This window comes from Chaetodon trifascialis, chromosome 12 (assembly GCF_039877785.1).
Source record: "Chaetodon trifascialis isolate fChaTrf1 chromosome 12, fChaTrf1.hap1, whole genome shotgun sequence".
Taxonomy (NCBI): domain Eukaryota; kingdom Metazoa; phylum Chordata; class Actinopteri; order Chaetodontiformes; family Chaetodontidae; genus Chaetodon; species Chaetodon trifascialis.
In genome coordinates this window covers 18,896,519-18,919,921 of record NC_092067.1, presented here as the reverse complement: position 1 = coordinate 18,919,921, position 23,403 = coordinate 18,896,519, and the positions used below count along the sequence as shown (strand labels likewise).

Below are 23,403 nucleotides of genomic sequence, written 5' to 3'. Positions count from 1 at the left end.
GCTCACTTCTTAGAGTATACGGCTTATGTTATTACACTTTTTGCCCCCTGTGACATTGGATGATCTTTGCACAGTATGTTCATATACACTTCCTAGAGGTAAACAAAGCGTTATGTTGAGGCTGACGAAAGGAGAGATAACAATTTCACACTTCTGAAGGTATTAAAACTGACAGTTTTTCTCAACCTCAAGCCTATTGCCTGAGACAATGGGGAAAAGAAGAAAGACCAGTGAGACTGTGCCTGCTACAGTCTGTGACAGCTACTCCACCAGCCCCGTGCAATGATCAGGGCCATCCATCAAGATTTTATTGATTTCCACATAACAGAGCTCATCTATGCAAAATGAAGCAGCCTTGTAACGTCACATATATCTTTTCCTTTATAAGACAGTGGAGTGTCTGATGATAAATGTCATAGTTATAATGAAAAATATTAAAATAATTGTGTCACCTTTTCATGGAAATAAGACGTTATTGCAAAAGCAGCATGGGCATTCAACATGTTTGGCTCTGTCATCGCCTCATGTCTATGTTGTGTAATTCATTTAATTTAACACTAGTTGTTGCCGTAATGCATTTATGTCATTTAGCACAGTATGATGTCCATTACAGTGATGGCCTCTGGAGAGGGTCCCAATCTATCATGCATTTGTGACTGCCATAGATCGCTCTTCCTGCTGTTGTATTAAATCAATCACGGCTGGCAGTAATGGATGTAAAGCTTTAACTTTACCCTTCTATTGGAAGAAAAAAATGCACACGTGTACTTTGACATGCCAAAGATTTAAAACGGCTGTCTGTGAAAAGACAGCCCCGATTCACACGCTGCATCAGCAGCAGCCATCCTGCTGGAGTGTCCTTGAGCAAAACATTGAATCTCACCAGCTCAGGAGCTGCTGTTCTGTGGCTGAACATGACCTCTGACCTCTCATTGCAATGTTAATGAAAAAAGGATCTCATGCATGACAGGATCAATCCAGTAGTTACTGCCCACTTACTGTAAGGTCATTTAACACACAACGCAACACAACACAACACAACACAACACAACACAACACAACACAACACAACACAACACAACACAACACAACACAACACTCTGAAACTCATCATTTCCAATGGCTTGTGCGGACCTGCCCAACTGACACTCCCCTCCCCTCGGGTTCCCCTGTACTAGTTTAGCATGCTAACATGCTAAACTAAGATGGTGAACATGGTAAACATTGTGCCTGCTGAGCACCAGCATGTAGGTGTTGTGACCCCACTATGCCTGCGTACAGCCTCACAGAGCTGCTAACATGCCTCTCAGTCTTGTTAAAATGTGATATCAGCACAAAATAGATCAAAATTCAACAGTAAATCTACGGTTGGTCCTTTGCAGCAAAGGAATGCGTAGCTTTGGTTAATTAAATGCAGCAAACAGAACTATCATATCAGGTTAGAGTCCTATCCTGCAATTAATACATTTTTAACTAATTAACTTCATATTTGGAATTAACTGTAGTGCTGGAATAAATTCAACCCTCAGGGCAACAAAAACCACTGAATCCTTAGATTTTTGGACATGAAAACTATGAGTGTACTAATGAAAATACACTGTCATTGCTTGCTGAAATACCTTTTATCCGCAACCCCATCTACCTGCTGGATCACCACTGGGTAAGGGCATGAACCTGGCCTCCTTTCAACCTCTTCCCCTCTATCTCATTTGCCTAAACAGTGATATGTCACTCCCCTCCACACACGCTGCCTCTTTCTCATCTGAGCTGACACAGACCAGAGACCTTTCTTTTTTTTTCCCCTCCACCAGCTCAGACAAACTATGCGTGGGAAAAACGGGGGGGAAAGAGCTTGTCGTTTTACATATCTATTTTTGTCAGAGAGGCAGGCAGGCAGGCAGTCTGGAATGTCAATGTGTGGCTCAGCAGCTTCTGACTGATGTGAGATCACAGTGACGGCTGCACACAGTGGTACGATGAACACACACACATACACACACGCAGACTTTGCCGGTGGGTGAGGTAGCAGGGTGCAACCATAGACAGCTTAGATAAGACCAGGTCACCCAGGTAGAGGAAAGCATGCTATACAGACACACACAGAGCGAGTCTACCAAGAACATTAGCTCAATGTCGAGTTATCCTTGTGTTATACTTTAAATAAAAGGGGTTCAATATAGCCCTCAAGATGGGTTCATGGGAGATACTGCAAATGTTATGGTGTTTGATTTTATAGGTCTTTCGAGATTAAGAGGCTTCTCAGAGACTGGAGTTATATTAAAAAACTAAGTTTCTCCAGAGGGTTTATCTTCAGATCAGCACTCTAAACTGATGAGTCAAAAGCAAGGGCCTGACTGGTGTCAACTTTAGCCAAACACAGGAGTCAATGATGAAGACAACTCTGGCATTTCAGACTGAAGAAAAGGTCATCTCGTTCTCTTTTATCTCTTTCGCTCAGTCCCAATTCAATTAAACTTGAATCTGCTTTATTGGTGGACCGCACAAGAAGGCTGTTTTGCTGAAACAATATTGCATTGATTGAGGTGCTGTAATATTAAGCTGCCATCAAGTATTGTTGAAGACATATGAGGGAACCAAAAAGTCAATAAAATGTGATCTTATGGCAAAGAGAATGGACTCTATAACAACAATTTACAGAGAAGGTTATGTTGCTTATTATTACTACACATATATCATTCTATTTCTTTTTTCACTCACTGCCAAATCTTTATTATTCTGCAATACATTAACATGCTTATTGTACACTTTCAGCACCTCTACATCCTACTTGTAAAGTAAAACATATCACAAGCTAAACCTAAACCTTGTAACAGGGCCTATTTCATGACTATTTCCAGCTAAAAACGCTTGAATTAATATCTCAGAGTGCGCCTGAAGGCAGGAGTATTATGAGCAGCCAGGCAATGATTAAAGAGAAATAATGAAATAACTGAGTTATCTGGAGTAACATAATAAATATCACTTAAATTAAAATGTTTTATTTAATTAATTATACTGTCCTCCCTCTGCAGACGCACCGGATGAAATACACACAAACACACCCATGACACGTCGCCTCTCGCCTGTTTTCACAGTCTGCTGCTCTCTGTTAAGAAGAGGCTGTCAGAGAGACAGAGGGAGGGGGGCGAGAAAGAGAGGTAGTGAAACTGAGGAAACGGGAGAAAGATATCAAGAGGAGGGGGAAGGGGAAGATGAACAGCGGCGGAGTCACAAGGCGGTAAGACAGAGCGGACAAGAGGTAAAGAGAGGGAGGTGAACGCCGAGCTGTGTGTGAGGATGGTGTGTGTTTTGTAGTTCTTAAGTGTGCTTGAGGGCCAAATGTCCTCTCATAAGAATGGAAAATGTACAGAAAATACTCAAGACAAAGGGATGCTTTTCAATAAGAACTGAAAGTTAAGGTGAGAATTAGGATTACTGTAGGTTTAGGATGATGGGGCATCGCTTAAGCACAGTGACTGTCACCGAATTAGTCTGTAAGATTTATGGGGATCTATTGGCAGAATATGGCCAAAAAATATGTTTTCATGATAGCAAAATAACATGAAAATAAGAATTATTGTGTTTTCATTTCAGAATGAGTTCTGTATGTCTACATAAAGGAAGTGGGTCCATCATATTTTCTGGGACGACTACGTCTAATACAACAGTCCCGCGATAAATCCTCCCCTCAGTTTCTGTTGAAACAGTTCCAGAAAGCTTTCTGGTCATTTTGCAGGATGTATTCTGTAGTGCTGTTGAGATGCATTGCATCATACAGAGAGGTGTTTCTGCTATTTAGCCTTCACTCACTGATATCAATGGGGTGCACAAAATAACAGAAACACCTGTCAGTAGAACGCAATACGAAGCCACCTGACTCCAGTCTGGAACATACACAGCGCATTTCGGTAAGAGACTTTAAATATTGAAAGGTGCACATGAGGCCCAAATCTCCATTAGGGCTCTTAAACGTTGCAGATACACAACAATGTTTTAGGTTGGCCTTCTGGGTTGGCCTGTCTGTATGTCCGCCTGTCTGTCTGGTAACATTAGGAGACATCTTCCCATTGAAAAGCCATCTGACTCCAGTCTGTAACGCTTAAACAAGCCTGACTGGAAATGAGCGCAGACAAAACGGGATTGTCTGACCTGCTCGATCAATTAGGACAGAAAGAGCAGCAAGGAGATAGACAGAGAAAGCATGTGGTGAGGCATGGCTTTCAGCATCCTCAGAATTTGTATAAAATGTTGAGTGCATTTCAGAGAGCTTGCCAGACAAAACATTAATCTCCAATGAAACCATATCCCTCTAATAGGAACCATCTTCTGACCCCAAATGCCCCACCTTCCCGTGCAGGATCCAAGATCTAGATTGAAGTTAGACTGGAGAGCGGAGAAGAAAACAAGATGTTTCTCTCTCCCGTAAAAGAGACAGAAAGTAAACAGTGGAGCTTCAGGGGATGAATCTTAACCAAGTGACCCTGCCTCTCTTCTATCACAGCTCCAACTCTATTACACTGAAGAAGGGGAAGAATATGAATGAGAAACACTCACAGAGAGAAAACAGCAAAACTAAACACTGATACATAGCATACAGTACGGCATATAATCACACACAAGTGGTCGTATCAGTACGGCTGAATGTACAAAGTTGAGTGCTGAAAACTGACAGTTCAACTGGACCAAGAACTCCCCACACCCGTAAAAAAAGTTCCCTCAAAGTTGAAGGTTTTCATCCACATAACAATTCTATGACTAATAATATATTTGCCAGTTATCTCTTTTTGCTTCACTTTCTCCCCAGACATGTAGTCCATAAGTGGATTTTGGACGTCTTGGAGACAAATGATATTGAATGCGGGAACTTCGCCTTTGTTGAGGGTTTAGTAAATTGATACCGAGGATGAAAGGGAGAAGAGGGGAGGGCGAGCGGAGGTTTTGTCCTGCAGTGCTATGATCAATCTTCTGGTTTTTGTTTTTTTTTTTCTTTTACAGCGTGCAGCAGAACTATGATCCATCCACACCCTCCAATGGCTCGAATTGGAACTGAGGGGGTTTGGTTGGCAAGCAGAGGCTTACACTCAGATTGAATGAGCTGAAATATAAAGCTTTCTGTATGCCTTTTCATATTTTAAACTCTACTCAGCTACCAAGAGAAGTAAGCTGTCATATTTTAATCTGTGACCCTGCAAACGAGCGCATCCATCTCTCCTCTCTGTTCATGGGACTAAAGTGGACACATACTCAATGCAGATGATTTGAACACATTGGAAAGCACACCTTGTCCAGCTGCCAGTGTTGTTTTACACTTCACAAAAGCTAGCTCACACAGATTAAAATGAGCTAGTTCAGCTTCATTTCTTTACTTTTTTTAAACGAGCTGCATTCACCCATTCACACACCAATAGCACAGCATTGGGAACAATTTGGGGTTCAGTGTCTTGCCCAAGGACATTTTGACACGTAGACCGCCACGGCCAGGGATCAACCCACCGAGCTTCTGATAAGTGGCCGACTGCTCTACCACCTGAGCCACAGCCGCCCCCTATTTAAGTCCATTCATTCACAACACTGCGTGCACTGATGCAGCTGTTGAAGGTGTAAGCCATGTGTAACAGAGATGGATGCTGGTCATTTTTATTGTATTAACTCCTGCTGAGACGCAACAATTTGTCATGTAAGAGATTAGTAGGAGAGATGATGAGTGATAGTGCAGTCTATAGGGAGGGGGATGTCACACAGTTGAGCAGATTATGAGGTTATTATAGAGTGGAAATTGATACTTTATGCTGCTGTCTATGCAGGTGATTAGAGGTGGTTATTGGTAAATAGAGAGTAATCCATAGATTCTCCTGGCTCACAAAATAGCTTTTCTGGACATGCAAGGATAATCAGTGTTAAGAACTTGGTCCTCTAATTGGTCCCAACTAATGTTCAGCAGCATGTCACAGACAAAATATACCAAAAATATTCAAATTTATCATGTTTACAAAACATTTGACAGCTTAATAAACAAAACATTAAAATATGGTCACTTACAGATGTGCCTCCTATTAGGTTTGCAAGGACTAAGGGCTGTCTCAACATGAAATTAGCAGGTGCTTTAGGGTCTCTGGTTGAGCAACTCAGGTTTTTCAGCAATTCATGCAGCCTTTCCCAAGTCCACAATTCAGCGGACTTTGCTAAAGGGAACGGAGAAAATAGTGTTGAGAAAAAGTGATGGAGGGGCGCCCTAGTGGCCTTGGGGTTAAGGCAACAGCTCAAAACTTTTGGTTCGCAGCCAGCTGGGGACCTTTGTTGTACATCATTCCCCACACCCCTCACCCTCGTTCCCAGTCTGTTAATAAAGGCAGAAAATTGGATACTCAAGATGTGTAAAAAAAAGAAATTAACAAAACTGGGAAGAAGTTCAACACACACACACACACACACACACACACACACACACACACACACACACACACACACACACACACACACACACACACACACACACACACACACACACACACACACACACACACACACACACACACACACACACACACTACATATCTATTCCAAAACTAACCAGAACCCTGTCTGTGTCTGAAAATGGCATTATGATGATCACGCTAATTTGGTTCAGCTGCACTATTTTTTGTTGAAAATAAATAAATAAAAATGAACAAACACATTAATTCACTTTCACACAACATGATCATTATTTTACTGTCCAGAGTGAAGTCTTTATCTAAGTATCTAAATATGATGATTTCACACATCTCTCCTGCAGTGATTGGAGCCCTCATGGCCTCCCACACACAGGTGACATCATTTCAAGTCTTCTAGGATTAAATGCTTGCGGCTGGACGTTGGGTCTGTGCCAAAGTGACATTTTCTGGCTCCCACTTTCTGTGTGTGTGTGCAAACATAATCCTGACTGCCACCATTCTGCAATAAAATGTAGTAAACAGGAAAATCATGATAAAATATTCATTGTTAAGCATTTCTATTATTTGTCTAGCCGGTTTCATTTTCATTTGGCTGTGCTTAGACTTATTTTCTATGTATTATTGTTTATAATTGAGTGGCTTTGGTATTTAATATGGAAAAATTAAAATTGTTGATTGATATAAACAGGAAGCATTTCAATGAAGTGATATACGCACATACAAATGACCAAATGTTGCCACTGATAAAGCATTTTCGACTCTAGCTTGTCATTTCATCGACTACATTGATGTCAGTTTTCCACTCATTAATCTCTGAAACTTTTGTTTGCATTTAGGAGTGACGGGTTGGATTTCTGGCTCTTTCAGCAGCTTTCCTGACATGTCCGTGTCCAAACAATACAACAGGAGAACATTCATTCTGGTCCCCCACCCCCCACAATACAGTAAAACCATATGTACCATAGACTGGGACACATTTCCTTGAGTAACATCTCAGTGAGTGAGTGTGTGTGTGTGTGTGTGTGTATCTTCTCTTGCTTTTCTATCTGACCACAGAGAGTGTGACAAATGGATGTGTCAGAGCTTGATGGAGCACTGCGATTGCTCTGTTAGGCACAAGGCTATTACAAGACTATATAGACAGCCCCAAAGAAAAATCCTGTTTCAATCAACCACACATAATCTGGGAGACAAAGAAAGATGTTCAGCTGTTGATAGAAAGAGTGGCACTCCATTCCTACAAGAAGATAATTTCCTGCTGCACATGTCGCAGACGTTAAATTTCTAAGTATCTTAGAAAGTTGAATTCAGATTTGTGTACAATTTTCTGTGAGTCCAGCAGAGCGACACAGGAAAGTGGTATCTAGGGCACATAACACTTCATAGAGCTTCTCCAGTGACAATGAAAAGAAGACTTCAGCCTTTTCGTGGTTCACAACTTACCAAAGAAAAGCTTAATATTTTCGGTCGATCTTCAAGTGCCGGCTGGATTTTGAAGATTATGGGTAAAACACAAAGCTGCCGATGCACTTTGCTCATGTTATCCTGAGAAATAATTATTTGTACTTTACTAGGTCCCTAAAGAAAATCACTTCAGTCTCTGCTCTCCCCACAAATGTACTGCCACTGTTACAGGAAACCACACAAGCCTAATACTTTCCAACGAAATTCAAACAAATACAATTGTCAAAGCTGGCTCCTAAATTGAGTTTCCCATCCAGATTTCTGGCACTTCTATTATTAATAATGCACCACACTGAAATGATTTCTCCGCTCAGACATCTCAAATGTCGGCGACATTACAAAGGTAGAATGTCATTTAGCAGGATTATGTATACTGAGCTTGTCAGGGCTTAAAGGCATTAAAATATTTTGACACAAAAGGCTGATTTTTAAATAGCTTTAATACAAAGGTAAAAATAACAAAACATAAAACCCCTAGAAAAACTACATCACCACAATGAGCCGCAGAGTTGTGTGTGACTTGCATCATGGCCACAATCAGGTCAGAACCAATGCTATAGATACCTCCAGGCTTCTTGCATATGTGTTAGCCACGTCTTTGTCTGGCATGACCGACATGTAATGCCTTTGCGGGGCTGTGATCAGCCTGCTGGCACTGCAGTAAATTTGTTGCTAGAAAAGTCACGAGTTGAGGTTCAGGTTTGGAATACAGTAGACATGCGTCAGTGTCACCGTAATATATTTTTCTGATGCAAGTCAAGTGAAACAGACAGGAGTAAACAGCCTACTAGAGATAAAGCGCTGTGACCTTGGGCAGGTTTCCTCTAACTGGGCCACCTCACACTTCTTTTGGATTGCATGTGTGTGCGCACATACAGAGCGACAGAAAGGAACAGGTGATGTGTGAGAGAAATCCTTTCTACGCACCTAAATATGCAGAGTAAGAGAGAAATATCAACGCGCAGGCCTCAGTTTGTACGTTGCTGTTCCTGCGTGTGTGTCAGCAGGCGGTCCTCTTATTACGCTGTCCTTAGTCAATTCCCAGAGGAGCAGAGTCCAACTCTTGCTGCCTGACTGCAGCACCAGAAACGTTCACTTGATTTTACAGCTACAGTAGGTTTTAACAAAACAGGTCCCCTGCTTTCCATAGTGCAATAAAGAACCATTTAAATACATTTCTGTTGATTTATTATCATTATTAGAGTCCACTACACTTAAATAAAAAGGATCTTAATAAAAGACGTCTCTTCAGGAGCTCTGTTGATTCTCATTTTTACACACGACCCTGTAAACCACCTCTTTGTCATGGAACTACAGACAAACCTTGAAGATTCTTTTCCTCACAGCGCCGTATTCACTCGTCTTAGATGTGAGCCGGAGCAATTTTCTTCTACTTGAATGTATGACTGTCTGTTTAAATATATAACTTATGATTATCTGCCCGTCTGTACTAATGCATGACTGAGTGATTGAATACCGCTGATTGTCTAACTACCTATTAAAAAAAAGAAAAGAAAGGTGTCCCAGCTTTAATGTCTGTCTGCTTTCGGCTATGCATTCAAAATTTTCAGCCAGCGTTTCATCTTAACACACACACCTTGCAGTACATTGATGTCAATATGCAGCAAAGGTAAGATGGAGTGAGGGTGGAGGTGAAGGGTGGATGGACATCAGGAGAGGACAAGAGGACGAATTTAGGGATGAAAGGGAAGAGACAATTGAAGAGAGAGAGATGGATTTTTATCACTTCTCAGTCAATAAAATTGCATTTGAGAAATAAGAAATAAACAATAATTCATTCGATGCTGTTATTGGCTCGGTCATATTCAGTGCCATGTTTCCAAAGCAGTTATTAAGTATCAGCTTTCCAAACCAACACTGGTTTAAATCACATCTGTTATAGAGATTCAATTATTTCATTTGCAAACACGCACAGTGCAATATTAGACAGGGTTGGGGTTTGATAGCATTTTATCAGATCTGAATCCAGGACTGTTTCCCCTGATCCTTTCACGTCCTTTATTGAATCCAATTAGGTTCAGCTTTCAACATGTTGAAGCTAGTTAAAACTCAAAGACTGACCTCAGATCTGTGATCTGTGATCACCTTTTGTTGGCTCCAGAGTGCTGCATCTCTTTGACACATGGTCTAACCTTGCAGAGAAAGTGCTGACCACTTTAGCCAAATTTCACTTTGGTCTTTAGGGCGATTATATCGAATCAGATCCAGCCGACATAATCAGCAAAAGTGAAATTCAGTGCCCATTAAAATGAACAGTGTTGTACACGTTACTGAATACAAGAAGTTACAGTAACAGAAAAATAAAGTTTGCTTCAATTCTCTTATTGATAACTATACTATTTTAGGCTTGCTGTAGCAGTATGGGACAAGACAGCTGCCAAATTTTATCTATCACTGTAGTGACATGAGTTATTAACACTCCCGAGCACCAGGGGGCAGCATTCCTCCTGTGAGCTACACTTGTTTTGGTTAGAAAGTCGGATTTGTACCCAAATGCAGTACCACCCGAACACGGGGATTGCCTTTACTGACTTGCATTACGGACTTGGCAGTGACATATGCAGATATAGCAGACAGTAGCCACGCAGTTTAAAGATCAACTTATAGGTAAGAGCCTCTCAGAATATTAGCAGCTGCAAAGCACCAAGGGAGCAGAGGAAACACACAGTTCAGCTCTTTGAGGCAGATTCAAAGTCTCTTGAATTGTTTGGTGAAGCCAACACCAAACAATTCAATCACAGGCAAACAAAGATCCAAGTATTGCAGGGCAAGACTGGCGGCCAGAGACAGAAGGCTAAGATATTTACCGGGGAACAGGAGAACAGACGAAGCCAAAAGCTGCTGGAGAGTCTTGCATGAGAGCGAAGAACAATCACAGTGAGTGTGGCAGAGCAGCTTAAATACAGGGCTGATTGATAATGAGGATCAGGTGAGTGGGCAGGTGGGCGTGGCTAGCAAGAGGAGTGACAGTGGAAAAGTACTGGCTGAGCAGGTGAGCAGATGACAAGGAAATGACAGCAGGTAAGAGGCTGAATGCACTGTGACAAGATCATAACCCGGAACATCTGGAGAATAGACTGCGCTTATGTACTGTCCTCTGCAGCTGCCCACTAGAAAAAGATAAAACGTTACTTAATTTGAAATAGTAATTAGTTTCATTTCTGCTTAAAGCCAAAACTAGTAGAATCACAGTAACACGTCACTGAATGCTGAAAATGAGACAAATGATTTGGGAATTTTGGCAAAAAATAACCAAAGCTACTCTCTTTAGCACAAAATTCCATGATTGTGTTTCCCAGATAGCACTGAGCCCCAGCGGAGGGGTACTTGTTAGTCGCATGACTACTGGGATGAAGATATCCAGTTAATTAGACTGCTGAAGCCATAGCTTCTGAATGCCTTTGAATGAGAGTATTGTGTTCAGAAATCTGATTGTTCAGTATATAAGATGTTGTGCTGTACCACTGTTTATGTGTGTTTATTGACGTAGTATTTCCACAGAAACCTCACTTTAAAAGTATTCTCTTTTATGAAACTCTGATATTTGACATTTGAACGTTCTATAAAGCTTTTCCCTCTTCAGAAGAAACATAAGTCCGCATGTCAAAACTCCACCTCTCTTACAGCAACCACACGCTCTGTTTTCTCTCCTTGGCTTCCTGTATTCATGTATTCAGCTCTTGCATTCAGCAAGGCGCTAATAACCGCCTCACTCATCCCTCCCTCTCTTTTCTCCTCTTCTTTCCATTCGCATCCACCCAGTTCCTCGATCCCTCCCGCTTTCTCTCTCTTTCTATAACTCAGCTTCAACGTATTCCTCACACGGTGAGGGTTAGCCCGAAAAGCTGTCAGAATATGTTCTGCTGTCAGCGAGACGCCGAGTGGGAGCGCATTAGATAGCGGCCTCGGTGTGTCCCTGACAAGAAACAAGCCAATTAAGGAATCCCCCCGGCACTGCTTAAGCCCGGTTATGGCAGAGGTCCCAGAGACGAACACTGGTGTGCTAAATCATCATACCTTTTTTATATTAGAGCCTCCATGGGGAGAAGTGGAGTGATTCTGGATTATTCCTTTTTTTTCTTCCTTGCAACGCTGCCGGCCATCACTCAGCAGCACGCCTTAGAGAAGTTTATCTGAGCTATGAAGGGCACTGACATACAGATTTTCCTCTCTCTCCTCCTCCGTGTTGTTCAGTCTCACTCTCAGCCTAATAGTATTAGGGAAGGAGGAAGTGCTTTGAGATAACCCTTAGGTCGCGTAGTTGCAATCAATTACCGTGGTTAAATATTGCAATAAAAAGCTTAAGGATTAGTATTTGGGGAAGTAAAGAGGCTTCAGCGGCCATGCAAATGCCTTCGTGATAGTGCAGGCACTGGAACGTGTGTGCGGTGTGTCATCATCTTATTCATTTTCACTCTTACAAGTTACGTCCAATCACACCCTGATGTGGCCTCCGATCTTCTTCCTCTGCGTGTCTGTCTGTTTTCTCTCTCTCTTTTCAGCCCCGTCACCTGAAGCCTGAGTCTGATGACAATCCTCTGAAAACGTTCTGAAGACCGATTTGTTCCGAGGACTTTGTGTCGACTAGCGGCTGCCTGAGCTTACTCTTGTCGTACCGGGAGAATGATAAAGAAAGCTGCGTTATATCGTGTTGCATCATCACACAATCACACAGTGGGAGTCTGCGTGATGGAAGTTAAAGGCTGATATGAACACTTTTTAGACTGAGGCCAAGTGAGACAAACAACCTGAATCAGCATCAAAGGATAAGGTTGGAGTTGCTCTTCATTTTTCTTAATGTCAAATTTCATGAGTCCAGTTCTTCACTGTTAAAGTCTGTTTTTCGAACTACTTTCAGCAAATCTCAGATTCAGACATTGAGTGCATGAGTAAGTTTATTTGCTACACCTGGGTGGTGTATGTGGGACTCACTCAAGATAAACTGCTCGTGTTGGTTGTAATGAAGCAACACGTCGTCCAGAGCAACGTAAACCATAGTTTTTCACCATCGATGGAGCTCTACGTGACTCAGAATCAGAATTTATGTTTCGTCTGAAAAATGTTAGCATTGGGAAAATTTACAAAAAGCACTCGTAGGTTAGGGAAAGATCATGATTTCAGCTAAATGTTAGTGAAAAATATTTAATATCAAATATGGACAACTTGGCTAAATCACCCAACCTGACTGGTGATGCTGTGTTCGAGCCATTGGAAGCTTTCTTACAGCAATAAAGCGCTTTGATTCACCATTTCAAGCACACAGACTGTATCTTTTGGGCTTTAATAGATGATTTTAGTTGTAATAATCCACATTAATGACATCCATTTGGAAGTATCAAGCATACTTTGAATTAGGCACAAAAAGCAAGAGTGGACTTGTGATGATTTTCTATATTTAAATTTTTTTTTTTTTTAATACAATACAGTGAACTACTCTTTGACCTGAGACTCTATCATCTTACCAGACACAATTCCATTCAAATACAGGTTTAAAATCTCTATGTAGGTGCCTGTCATGAATTTTGGGGCCTTATGGGGACGATATTGTAAACAGATCATCTAACAGTACCTTCAGTGAGAATGGGCAGTGCGTGCACGTTTAGCAAAGAGGCCTGTTATCGGCTGACAAGTAGAGGACACATATCAATATTTAAAGGCACTTCAAACGACCTTTTCAGGACACATTAGACTAAAACTGCTCTCGCATCAGCCTTGTTTTACAGTAAACGTTTTTTTTATTGTTGCTCTGAATCTCAATTTCGTTCAACGTGCAACAACAAGCTGCATCATATCCACATCGAGCCCTCATAAACACACATGCACGCAAAGACACACGCACCCTGAGAAAAACGTCTTGCTCTGAGCTGAACATTTGTGAGGTACGGAGGTTCACAGCCTAATATTTGCCTGAGCGGTGTTCTGGCAGCAGCAAACCAATGTGCCAGCGTTGCGCTCCTCCCTTACATAACGCTGTGTTTATACGCCCCCGGTAGATCTGACTTATTGGCTGCTTGGGATCACTGACAATAGACAAAAATAGGATTATTCCCTCGCTTTATGATGGACAACCGTCATTTGTTGTCGACCAACCTGCCTATGCTAAGTTTTTCATTATAATATCAATGAGTGAAAACAAAAGGCTACATTAGGCATTCTTAATCCCTTAAAGCTGTTTCATGTAATTTAATAAATAAGCTGCTCCTCTCTCTGCTCCGCTCTCTTACCCCCCACCCACCGATGGGAAATGACTCATGCATATTTCAGCAGTGTGTCTGCCCATTCTGAGTGGAGCTTATCGTGGCTGCATGCAGACGCCAAATCAACCCTCTTTTCCTTCTCCTCCTTCTGTCTCTCTCTCATTCACCCCTCCGACGCGCTGTTCTTCATCACTATTCAGCATTTCACAACACTGAGGGAAAGACTGAGAATAGAGACACACATCTCTGCCTCATGAAAACATCTACCAAATCATCTTTTCCACTGAGGTATCTGCTAGCCGTTGGCATTCTTAAACACACAGATATTAAGTTATACTGTTGGAGAAAGTTTGCAGAGCCGAAGTCCTTGAAAGACATTGTATAGATCAGATGCTGTTCAATATGCACAATTCTAATGAGTAAAACCTTTGAGAGTGAGTTTGTTTTCTAACTCTGAGGATATTCCCACATTCAAGTCGTTAACAAACATAACAGCAGTCCTCCTTGCATGGCCTCCCATGTGGGCCAATTGAAACAGGTCTATTTACTTTCAAAGCAGAGCAGGTATAAAGGAATGTAAGGGCACCTTGGACTGAAGGCTGGGCATGACCAAGATGTACGAGCATGTTTAAAGTGTGCAAACATCTGTTTATGGCTTTCCAGCGCGCTGGAGATGCCTAAGATGTGGACCTACAGGGGAATGCATTCCAGTGATGGTGGGAGACCAAGCACAGTTACTTAATTGATTGAAGCGTCTTGGTCTTTCCCTGTAATTTTCACTTTAATTAAAACTATTCCCCAGCTCCTTTGATAATCACACATAAGTGTGCCTATAGCGGGGAATTCACAGTCCAGTGCTGCATGCACTCTCACACTACCCACTACTATCTATAACTTTTACCATAACCAGAGTGTCTTTCACATGCAAAGATGAGCACAAGAAGGCACAGAGAAGCAAAGACATGGTGTTAGTATATGCGTCCATTAAAATGACAAATTAGCTTCTTTAAAATTGATGTAAAGAAGAGGAGGAGTGCTGTAACTCACAAGTTTGAGTTCATGATGTTTTTGGGTGTGTATATATGCAGAAGAAAGGTTTTCAAACTGTATGGTAGTGGTGGTGGTGTCAGGGGGATGTGAGGTAAAGATACAGAGTGAGGTGAAATGGATGGGAGCATGCCAGTGTGCTAAAAACAAGGGGAAGGTGGTTAATGTAATCTGGTCCCCTGATTTGGCTCATTCGCCAGCACAGTCAGTGAGCAGTTGGAGCGGCAGTGGCTGTGAAACACGGCTCATGGAGGCATTAAGTTGTACTTTGAAACCCTTAGCATCCGAATGTCACAATTTGCATCAAAAATCTCCCTTCCTCCATGAGTCAGAACTCACTCAAATATGAACACACAAACACTGAGCACAGACTTTTACACTCGGCGTGACTCACACTTCCCTCGGCCATTGTTGACTGAGATGTCCATCGCTAAAAAACATCCATAAAGCTGCTTAAAAATCAGTAAAAATGCTTCCTATAGCTCCACATTTTGCTGAGAAAATGTACATTTTTTTTAAACAAATTGAAATTTATCACATTAACCCAGTGTCAACTGCCTGCACCCTTATGGGTACAGTGCGAACAGGAAATGCTAAAAGGCAGTCTGGCATACTTTGACTGGTGCTAATTGGCAAAATGCAAACAGATCAACAACAAAAAAAAAGGGAAGAAGAAGAAGCTCAAGTGGCAGCCCACAGCTAACTGACTGACTCCATGTTAACATTATACTTCCTGTTTACATCACTAAAAGCCCACAATTTATGGGAACTGTAGTTAAGAGAATGTCTCATCAGCGGTGGGTTTATATTTCCGGGACACCGCCACTCTGCTCATTCACACATTTGCCTCGTGTCAAAAAGCTGTGAACATGTAGACAAAAAAACATAACTATTTCACCACGTGCGCAGTTATCCTCTGCTCATTTTGTCACTCTTGATTTTGATGGACTACTGTCCATTCTCTTATCAAAACATTTAGCATTTTGTTTTTTTGGCTAACTCTCCCACCCAGGCTATTTGACAGTGAGTAAACAGCTACAAGGCTACACACGGTGTCTTGCTCAAGGACACTTCAAAATTGTTGTTGTTGTTGGGATGATGCACAATGCCACCATGTCCTGTGCTGTGATGCTGGCATACCACCACTGTGTACTTGGGGTTAACCTTCCTCCTCTACAAAACCATTCACCTTCCTCTCTTAACAAGAGTTGTTTACCGGCTTCTGATAAAAACTCAAATATACACCTCAATTTCCACTTCACCTTCAATTTCATATCATACAACCAGCTATATTCCTGGCAAACTCATCATCAGCTAATCATGTTGGAGCAGTTACTGCATATGAAATTATTTTAAGATGTGCATTGGGCAGGACTGACTGACAGCAAGTTATATCCGGAACCAGAACCAGTGTGCACCTCTGATAGGCAGCTACATGGTGTGCTGCTGTATCGGCCTGATACCAAGCTGTGTCTAATATGGTGGGGATTGACTTCCTCTTGCTGGCTCCCAGGTAGTGAGGGGGATTTAAACTATTTTACCTCCCCAGATCTTCACACCTTCCCTCAGGCCCTCTCACCTCGATGCCTTAAATATTAATGGTAAATCGGAGGATAGTGGATGAGTGAGGAGGGGAGAGGGCTGACAGCTTAATCATGGAGGCAGCAGCCTCCCTCTCTCCTGTTCTTTAACGCTGTGGGCGGCTGTCACCACGACCTACATGATGTAATCACCTCCATAACCCTGATATGGGCCACAGAGGGCCTTGCAGCGAGAGATAGAGAGACAGAGAAGGGGCTGTGGGGGGGACCTTAGGGATCTTCCAGCAGAGGATCATTTAAAGTCAAAACTCACAGAGTTACTATGAAGTTGTGAGGATAGTGGAGGATGGAAAAGACAGTGCTTACAGCAGCTCCAGAAAAAAGGGCATGGCCCCACTACTCCACTTTGTGAACTTTATTTTTTTAGAAAAAGGTTGAACTTGAGCCGTTTACTTCCACAGCTTTCATAGCTTTAAACGCAGCCTCAAAATAGAGTAAGAGCTATTAGCCACTACAACCTTCAGCGCTGCTACTTTCCCCCCCACTGAGTCTGTTTGCAGTCACCTAATGACACCACAGACATCAGGGGTTTCTTCTGGTTTCTTTATCTCTATTATCTCTCCAACACATCTTGTTTTTTTTTCTTTTTACAGATATTCTCATCATCCTCGTGATTGATTATTAGATTACAGTGAATAGCAATCAAATAGATCAGTTTTACTATGCAAAATAAAAAAATTCTGAATATGATTTACTCCTCAATCGGCATCAGACACTTCATCTGAAATGCTGGGTTAATCACTTATTTATTCATCTCTTTCACGCACAAAAAGTGCTGTTTTGAGAGATCAAAACTGTAAGGTATGACACGGATCGAAAATGCAACCACAAGCAGTTACTTCATTAAGTAAAGCACTTCATACTTGACATGCTGAAAGACACCACACGAAAGAAGGTTAAAGCTCCAGGCTTCTTCCTGACAATAAACCACGGATGGGTAATCCTTCTATCTCAGGAAAATGGGGAGTTAAACAAGGATGAACACAGTCAGAGCGGCATGGACACAGAGGGACAGGCTCTGCCTCTATCCTGTAATTAGTCTCCATCTTGGATCGGGCTGTGCCGTATTTAACAGGTGCAGAGACAAAACTGGGACGATGGAGGTGAACAAAGAAGTGGAAGTCAGCCAGTTCCGCCTTTGTTGCTCACTGTATATAACGAGAGAAGTGTTCAATCAGTCCTTCAGGTATTCTGACAGCACAGAGAGGTTTTGATGCAACATGAAGGTTTTGATCTGAAGGTGTTACAGTTCGTTGTCAGCACATCTATATTTCATCGTGCCGATACCTTCAGTTTGGCACTCGCTGCTGTTTCCAAAGTTTTGATTTTCAGCCGGACAAGATACTGCTGAGGAGCTGGAGGTACTTACTGCCAGAACAAAATAGGAATGTCCCTTTAGGGTAGCTGAGAAATACAGAATAAGGTGTCGTACATGCAGTCATTGTTTCTGTAGTAACGGAGAGGCAACTGGAGGTGAAATGGAGACTTAAGTTTTTGCAGTATGAATGTTTCTGAACTCTTCTCCAGAAGATGAAGACCTGGAGGGATGGCAGATGGAAAACTGATATGTGTTCAAGTGTGATATGTGTTATCGCAAGACTTTATAGTTAATATGCAGAAGATACAGCCAAAATATTGATTTTAAATGTCACAGTTAGCCTTGTGAGCATGGGCTGCACTGACGGCCGCCCTATATGCTTTCTTTTGGCTAACGTATAAAGTTAGTAAAATATTCCTGTGGCCCTAAGGTGACACAAACAGGACAGGAATTGATAGGGGAAGGCAGCATAAGGGAAACTTCCTCTGAGACTCGGCTCATTATCTTTCTCCAAGTTACAGTATTTCCCATGTGGAAAGGGAGGTCTGAACAAAAACAAGGATGTGAATATGAAACAGATCACTGCTACCCGTCCTGACCTGTTAAAATCAATATAATTGAACTCACTGATGCAGCACTGGCCACGCATTTTGAACAAGGCACACTGGACAGTAAGACTGAGGGCAAAAAGCACAGTTGCCCTCCTTACCCCATTTATCGGATACGTCTTCCATCCAAGCTCTCCAAGCACAGATGTCGTATCCAGCAGAACAACTGAAATGGGAAAGAGAGGGGAAAATACAACCATTAGCAATTTGTCAACACGCAAAAAGTCCTATTTTCACACAGGAAATTGAAATATCAGTCATAAACGTGTTCATTTGGACATTTTTATATTAACAGAAATGACTTTCTCAGGATGAATATTGATGAGCGTGGCGGCGCGTACAGTGGGAGCAACATTTTTGCCACTTGCGATGCAATTTGTGGACTGATGGATTACAGTCAGATTGCTGTCAACAGTCCGTTCCCTCCCCAGCCATCCTTTTCTCTCATCTGCAGCTTTAAGCTCTTCTTCTGCCTATGACTGAGACATAATCAGGGACAGATCTGTCCTCAACCGTTCCTTCTCTATGTTAATATATGTGTCATTATGCCAAAGACTAATCAACATCCTGGTATGGTTTTTATGTATGGAAATTAGAGCTTTGGTATTGCATTTTCCCAGAGTTTAATATACAGTGATATTAATCTTGGTACAGCATAATAACACCGTTGTCAGTTGAATCTAACCTTCCAGGTAGTGTTAAAAAACAAAGCAATTTTATCTTGGAAAATATTGCCATCCTTGACAATATTTTGTCTTGCTCTCAAGGACAGTAGGTTTAATAATTCAGGGGGAAAGTGTCTCTCCCAGCGACTAGTGATTTACAGTGAAAAGGAGCAGATACGGCCTCCTGAGTTTACCTTCATTGTGAAGCCATCACAACATCACTGAATTAAAAAAAAAATGTTTTTACCTACACTTGTGACAACATTAGGGAATAGAGAGCAGACACAGATCCTGTTGCATTTTCAAAATCCATAAATATTACATGGAGCCCATCCAGTCACCTTGTCAAATGTGCCAAATACACAGTATGTGTGACAATACAGTTCTGTCCTAATTATGTGTGGAAAACAGTTGGCATTCAGGGTGAGAGTCATAGCTGGCAGGAAAGCAACACTAGACCCAAGAGGCTTGTTTAAAGCCAATCATCTCTATCACATGCTTCGAATCATCGTTGTTGAAACTCATCATCAGTCGCCGCAGATTTTATCTTTAAACTCGTCCTTGAGCAGCCATTGACTTAGATCTTAAACGTTAAGATGAGAATCGCACATGCTTAATACAGACTCTGATTTCTGGCCAATTACAGAGGATTCTTCTGCTTGGATGATGACTGAGTTTTAAGTGTCAGTCAGTCAGTCACGAATGTCCATTTAGAGCTCTGCAAGTGGTCCTTGGGGGGCTCATTATGCGAACAAATCTTTATCAGTGACAATATTTCCTGAATAAATCTCCATTAACATGATTGCTGTCGGAAAGCTAGTTATTACAACCGAATGTACATCAAAAGAGGTAGTAGTTTCAATGCTGTTGTATCATCATTTGTGAAATACACTGTCAAGACAAAATAAAAGGGATATTTGTCCCTGTGAATGCACTCTGTCAGGACCAAGGCAAGCAGAAAAGAAGAGAGGATATTTTTGAGTGTCTGTTCCCGAGTTATGAGCCAGTACACCTCTGATGGAGCCTGGTTGACAGAGACTGTCCAAGCATCTGCTCGCTGAGGTTTTCTTTGTGCGTGCATGTGCGTGTCTGTCATGCACAACTAAATGCTCCTCCACTTCACTCATCTCCCACAGAGCCGGCAGAGCTCCCACTGCAGTGGCACAGCGTAACACCTGTTTTAGACAAACGGCTGTATCACAGCATCCAAGAGTTAAGATAACCATCGAGGATATGGGTGAGTTGTCAGAGTCAACAAATACAACACAGGTGGAAAAAAATACAGGTTGATGCTCGCAGTGCCGCTGTGGCTCTACAGCAGATGTATGAATACAAAAAGAATGATAAGGAGAGAAAATAGAAAAATGTTAAGTATCTTCCAGCATTGAAACTGCTGGACGATGTACAAAATATCCTTTAAAACTAGTCAAAAATGTAATATAACCTGTTTATATATGAACAGACAGACCCTGAAACAACATCTTTAGACTGAACTGGGACTGCACGATTTATTGTGCTTATAAAACACTTAAAACATCAACCTGATAATGAATTGCTGCTGCCGTAAAAAAGGATGTTTCTCACATTCATTATTATTTTTTAGTGGACAAAGAACATTCATGTTAAGGAACATCTCAAAGCAGCACTGATTTATTTTTTGGCCACTGGGGGCAGCAGAACAAAGTGCAAACACATCCTTCACATATTATCATTGTTAGCAAACAGTTGCTTCTTATGCATCCAGTAAAACAGCATTCATGTAGCTGTTTTTGGTTTCCAACTGAGGGAAAGATCTGGCTCTTTAACTGCGAAATGCTCTTATACTGTATGTTCTCCCATCTGCCATGTGTTGCTGAGCAGGTAGTGCACAGTCCCGCTGCAGGAAGCTGGCTGATGAGACGAAATAGCGAAAGTGAATCAGAAAAGTAAAGTAGCCAAAAACCGAAAGACAATGAGCTGAAAGATGCAACAATGAAGAGTTGTGGTGACCTGCAGAGTGAAGCTGCAGAGCTGAGTACTACAAGAGATCCATTTCATATTACACACAGTCATTTGATCTGTCATTAATATAAAAAATTGATTAGTGCAGCTTTAATTAGATTGCTTCAGTGAATATGTGTGTATATCTATCTATCTATCTATCTATCTATCTATCTATCTATCTATCTATCTATCTATCTATCTATCTATCTATCTATCTATCTATCTATCTATCTATCTAGACACACAAGTTTTTTCACATCTCATTGCCTCACCAACCAAAAATCCACATACATACACATGGAGTCATAAACGCAATGAGGTGCTGCGGTCATGTTAATGGAGTGGGAACTCCTGGTGTGCTGGAAAATGTATTCTAAAACATCATACGTGCTTCCTGAAACCTGGATTATTAGTGAGGGTTTTAAGGAGAGAGGAACGTGCTTTCCCTGAGATTTCAAGGCAGCATTACAGAAATATCATCTGAAGAAATCCATATAGCGTACATGAGTGACAGCTGGTGATTGGTAACATCAGATTCTCTGAGCAGAAAGGGAGGACACGCAGAGAGAGACAGACAGCGAGAATAAAAGAGAGCGAGACACGTTCACATACAGTATTTGATTTCTGGATTGGCTGTAGATTTGTCAATTTTCAGGATGCATTTTCCCAAGAATATTATTGGTTTTACGTCGACCTCTGAGACAACATGTAGGCAATCGTGCTGGGACGAAAATGCACTGAACGCCACAGAGGAGACCCTGAATGATTCAATTACCTGAGACCCCCCCAAATCTGCTGGGAAATTTCTACACTTCACTAACTCCATCAGCAGGACAAACATGATACACCTCCCCCTCTTATTTTACTGTGGAGAAAGTTTGAGCTTCACAGGGTGCTGCTCTTCCATGTCTCTTTTCTTGTCGGACCTTAGTGGCATCACGCTACCTGCCCAGTTCATCTCTTTATTCAAGAGGAAAACGTAAAGTACATCAAATCGCAAACACCAGATGATATTAAATACTAAAGACCTCAACAGAAACCTTTTAGACAAGCAAATGAAAAGCATTTAATGAATCCTGTTGTGTTATATCAATCTGAGATAAATTGGAGAAAATGGACATTGATTTATATGCAAATGCAGCAGATTAGTCTATTGATTGACTATCATGTACATCACAGCGAGGGAAGGCTTCATGCTGATCCTTTCATACTCGTCCTCTCTGCTGTGCAAGCTCCGTTTAATATTTCCTCCATGTTGGCTGGTTTTGGATCAGTTCCAGTGTCTGTGTGACTTTTTCTGCCCACCAGTGCCGGGTCTGTGCCATGTAAGTGCCAGCGCCAGGCTGGAGGACTAGCTGGCAATGCCAGTGGTGTTAATGGACACCATTAGAGTACTGTGGGCAGGTAAAAAGCACAGTCTCTGGAGGACCGCCTAATGACTGAGCATTGGCCTTGTCGCTCACTGCAGTGAGCTGTTTCACACTTCACATTTCTATGAATAAAGAACAGTTGTGCATCAGCAGCCAGTGTGGAAATGCAGCAGAGAGCGTTGCACTGTTGGGTCAAAACACTGTGCTTCTGACTTTATAAGAGCTAAGGAAAGTAGCCTTCATGGAGACATTATATGAGGTGTTTATTTGAATCAGTTGTTGCAAAAAAAAAGAAAAGAAAAAAAGTACCATATCCGAGTGCTACAGTTCAGAGTTTTGCTTGATTTGTGCAAAACACAGAACACGCTTTGAAACGAAACACCTCTGGTGTGCTGACACGGTTTTGAACTGACTGTGTGTGCACTTTCACTTGACTGTGTGTGTGTATTCTGGTTTGGGTAAATGTCTGCTGAGCAGCGTACCTGCCAGCATACACTAAAACCGCCTGCGTCTATGTATCCATCCATCCTCTCTCTCTTTCTCTCTCTCTCTCTCCCTCTATCCCTCCATAGAGTTATCTTTCAGCGAAGCACCCACAGACCCTGCGTGGAGCTGAGGGTCCTTCGGGACTTCCGCTGCTTAGATATAAATAGAACATGAGCTGGCCAACTCATAAATATATGGAGCTCCAGTAG

The 23,403-nt window shown here is 41.8% G+C and overlaps 1 protein-coding gene across 1 annotated transcript in view; it reads right to left on the bottom strand.

The window, feature by feature from the left end:
* Positions 1 to 23,403, bottom strand: part of epha3 (eph receptor A3) — a 445,799-nt gene that overhangs the window by 130,308 nt on the left and 292,088 nt on the right. Inside the window, exon 2 of the mRNA XM_070976190.1 lies at positions 18,792 to 18,856. Coding sequence (XP_070832291.1) covers positions 18,792 to 18,856 — 65 coding nt within the window. The remainder of the gene's footprint in view (positions 1 to 18,791; positions 18,857 to 23,403) is intronic.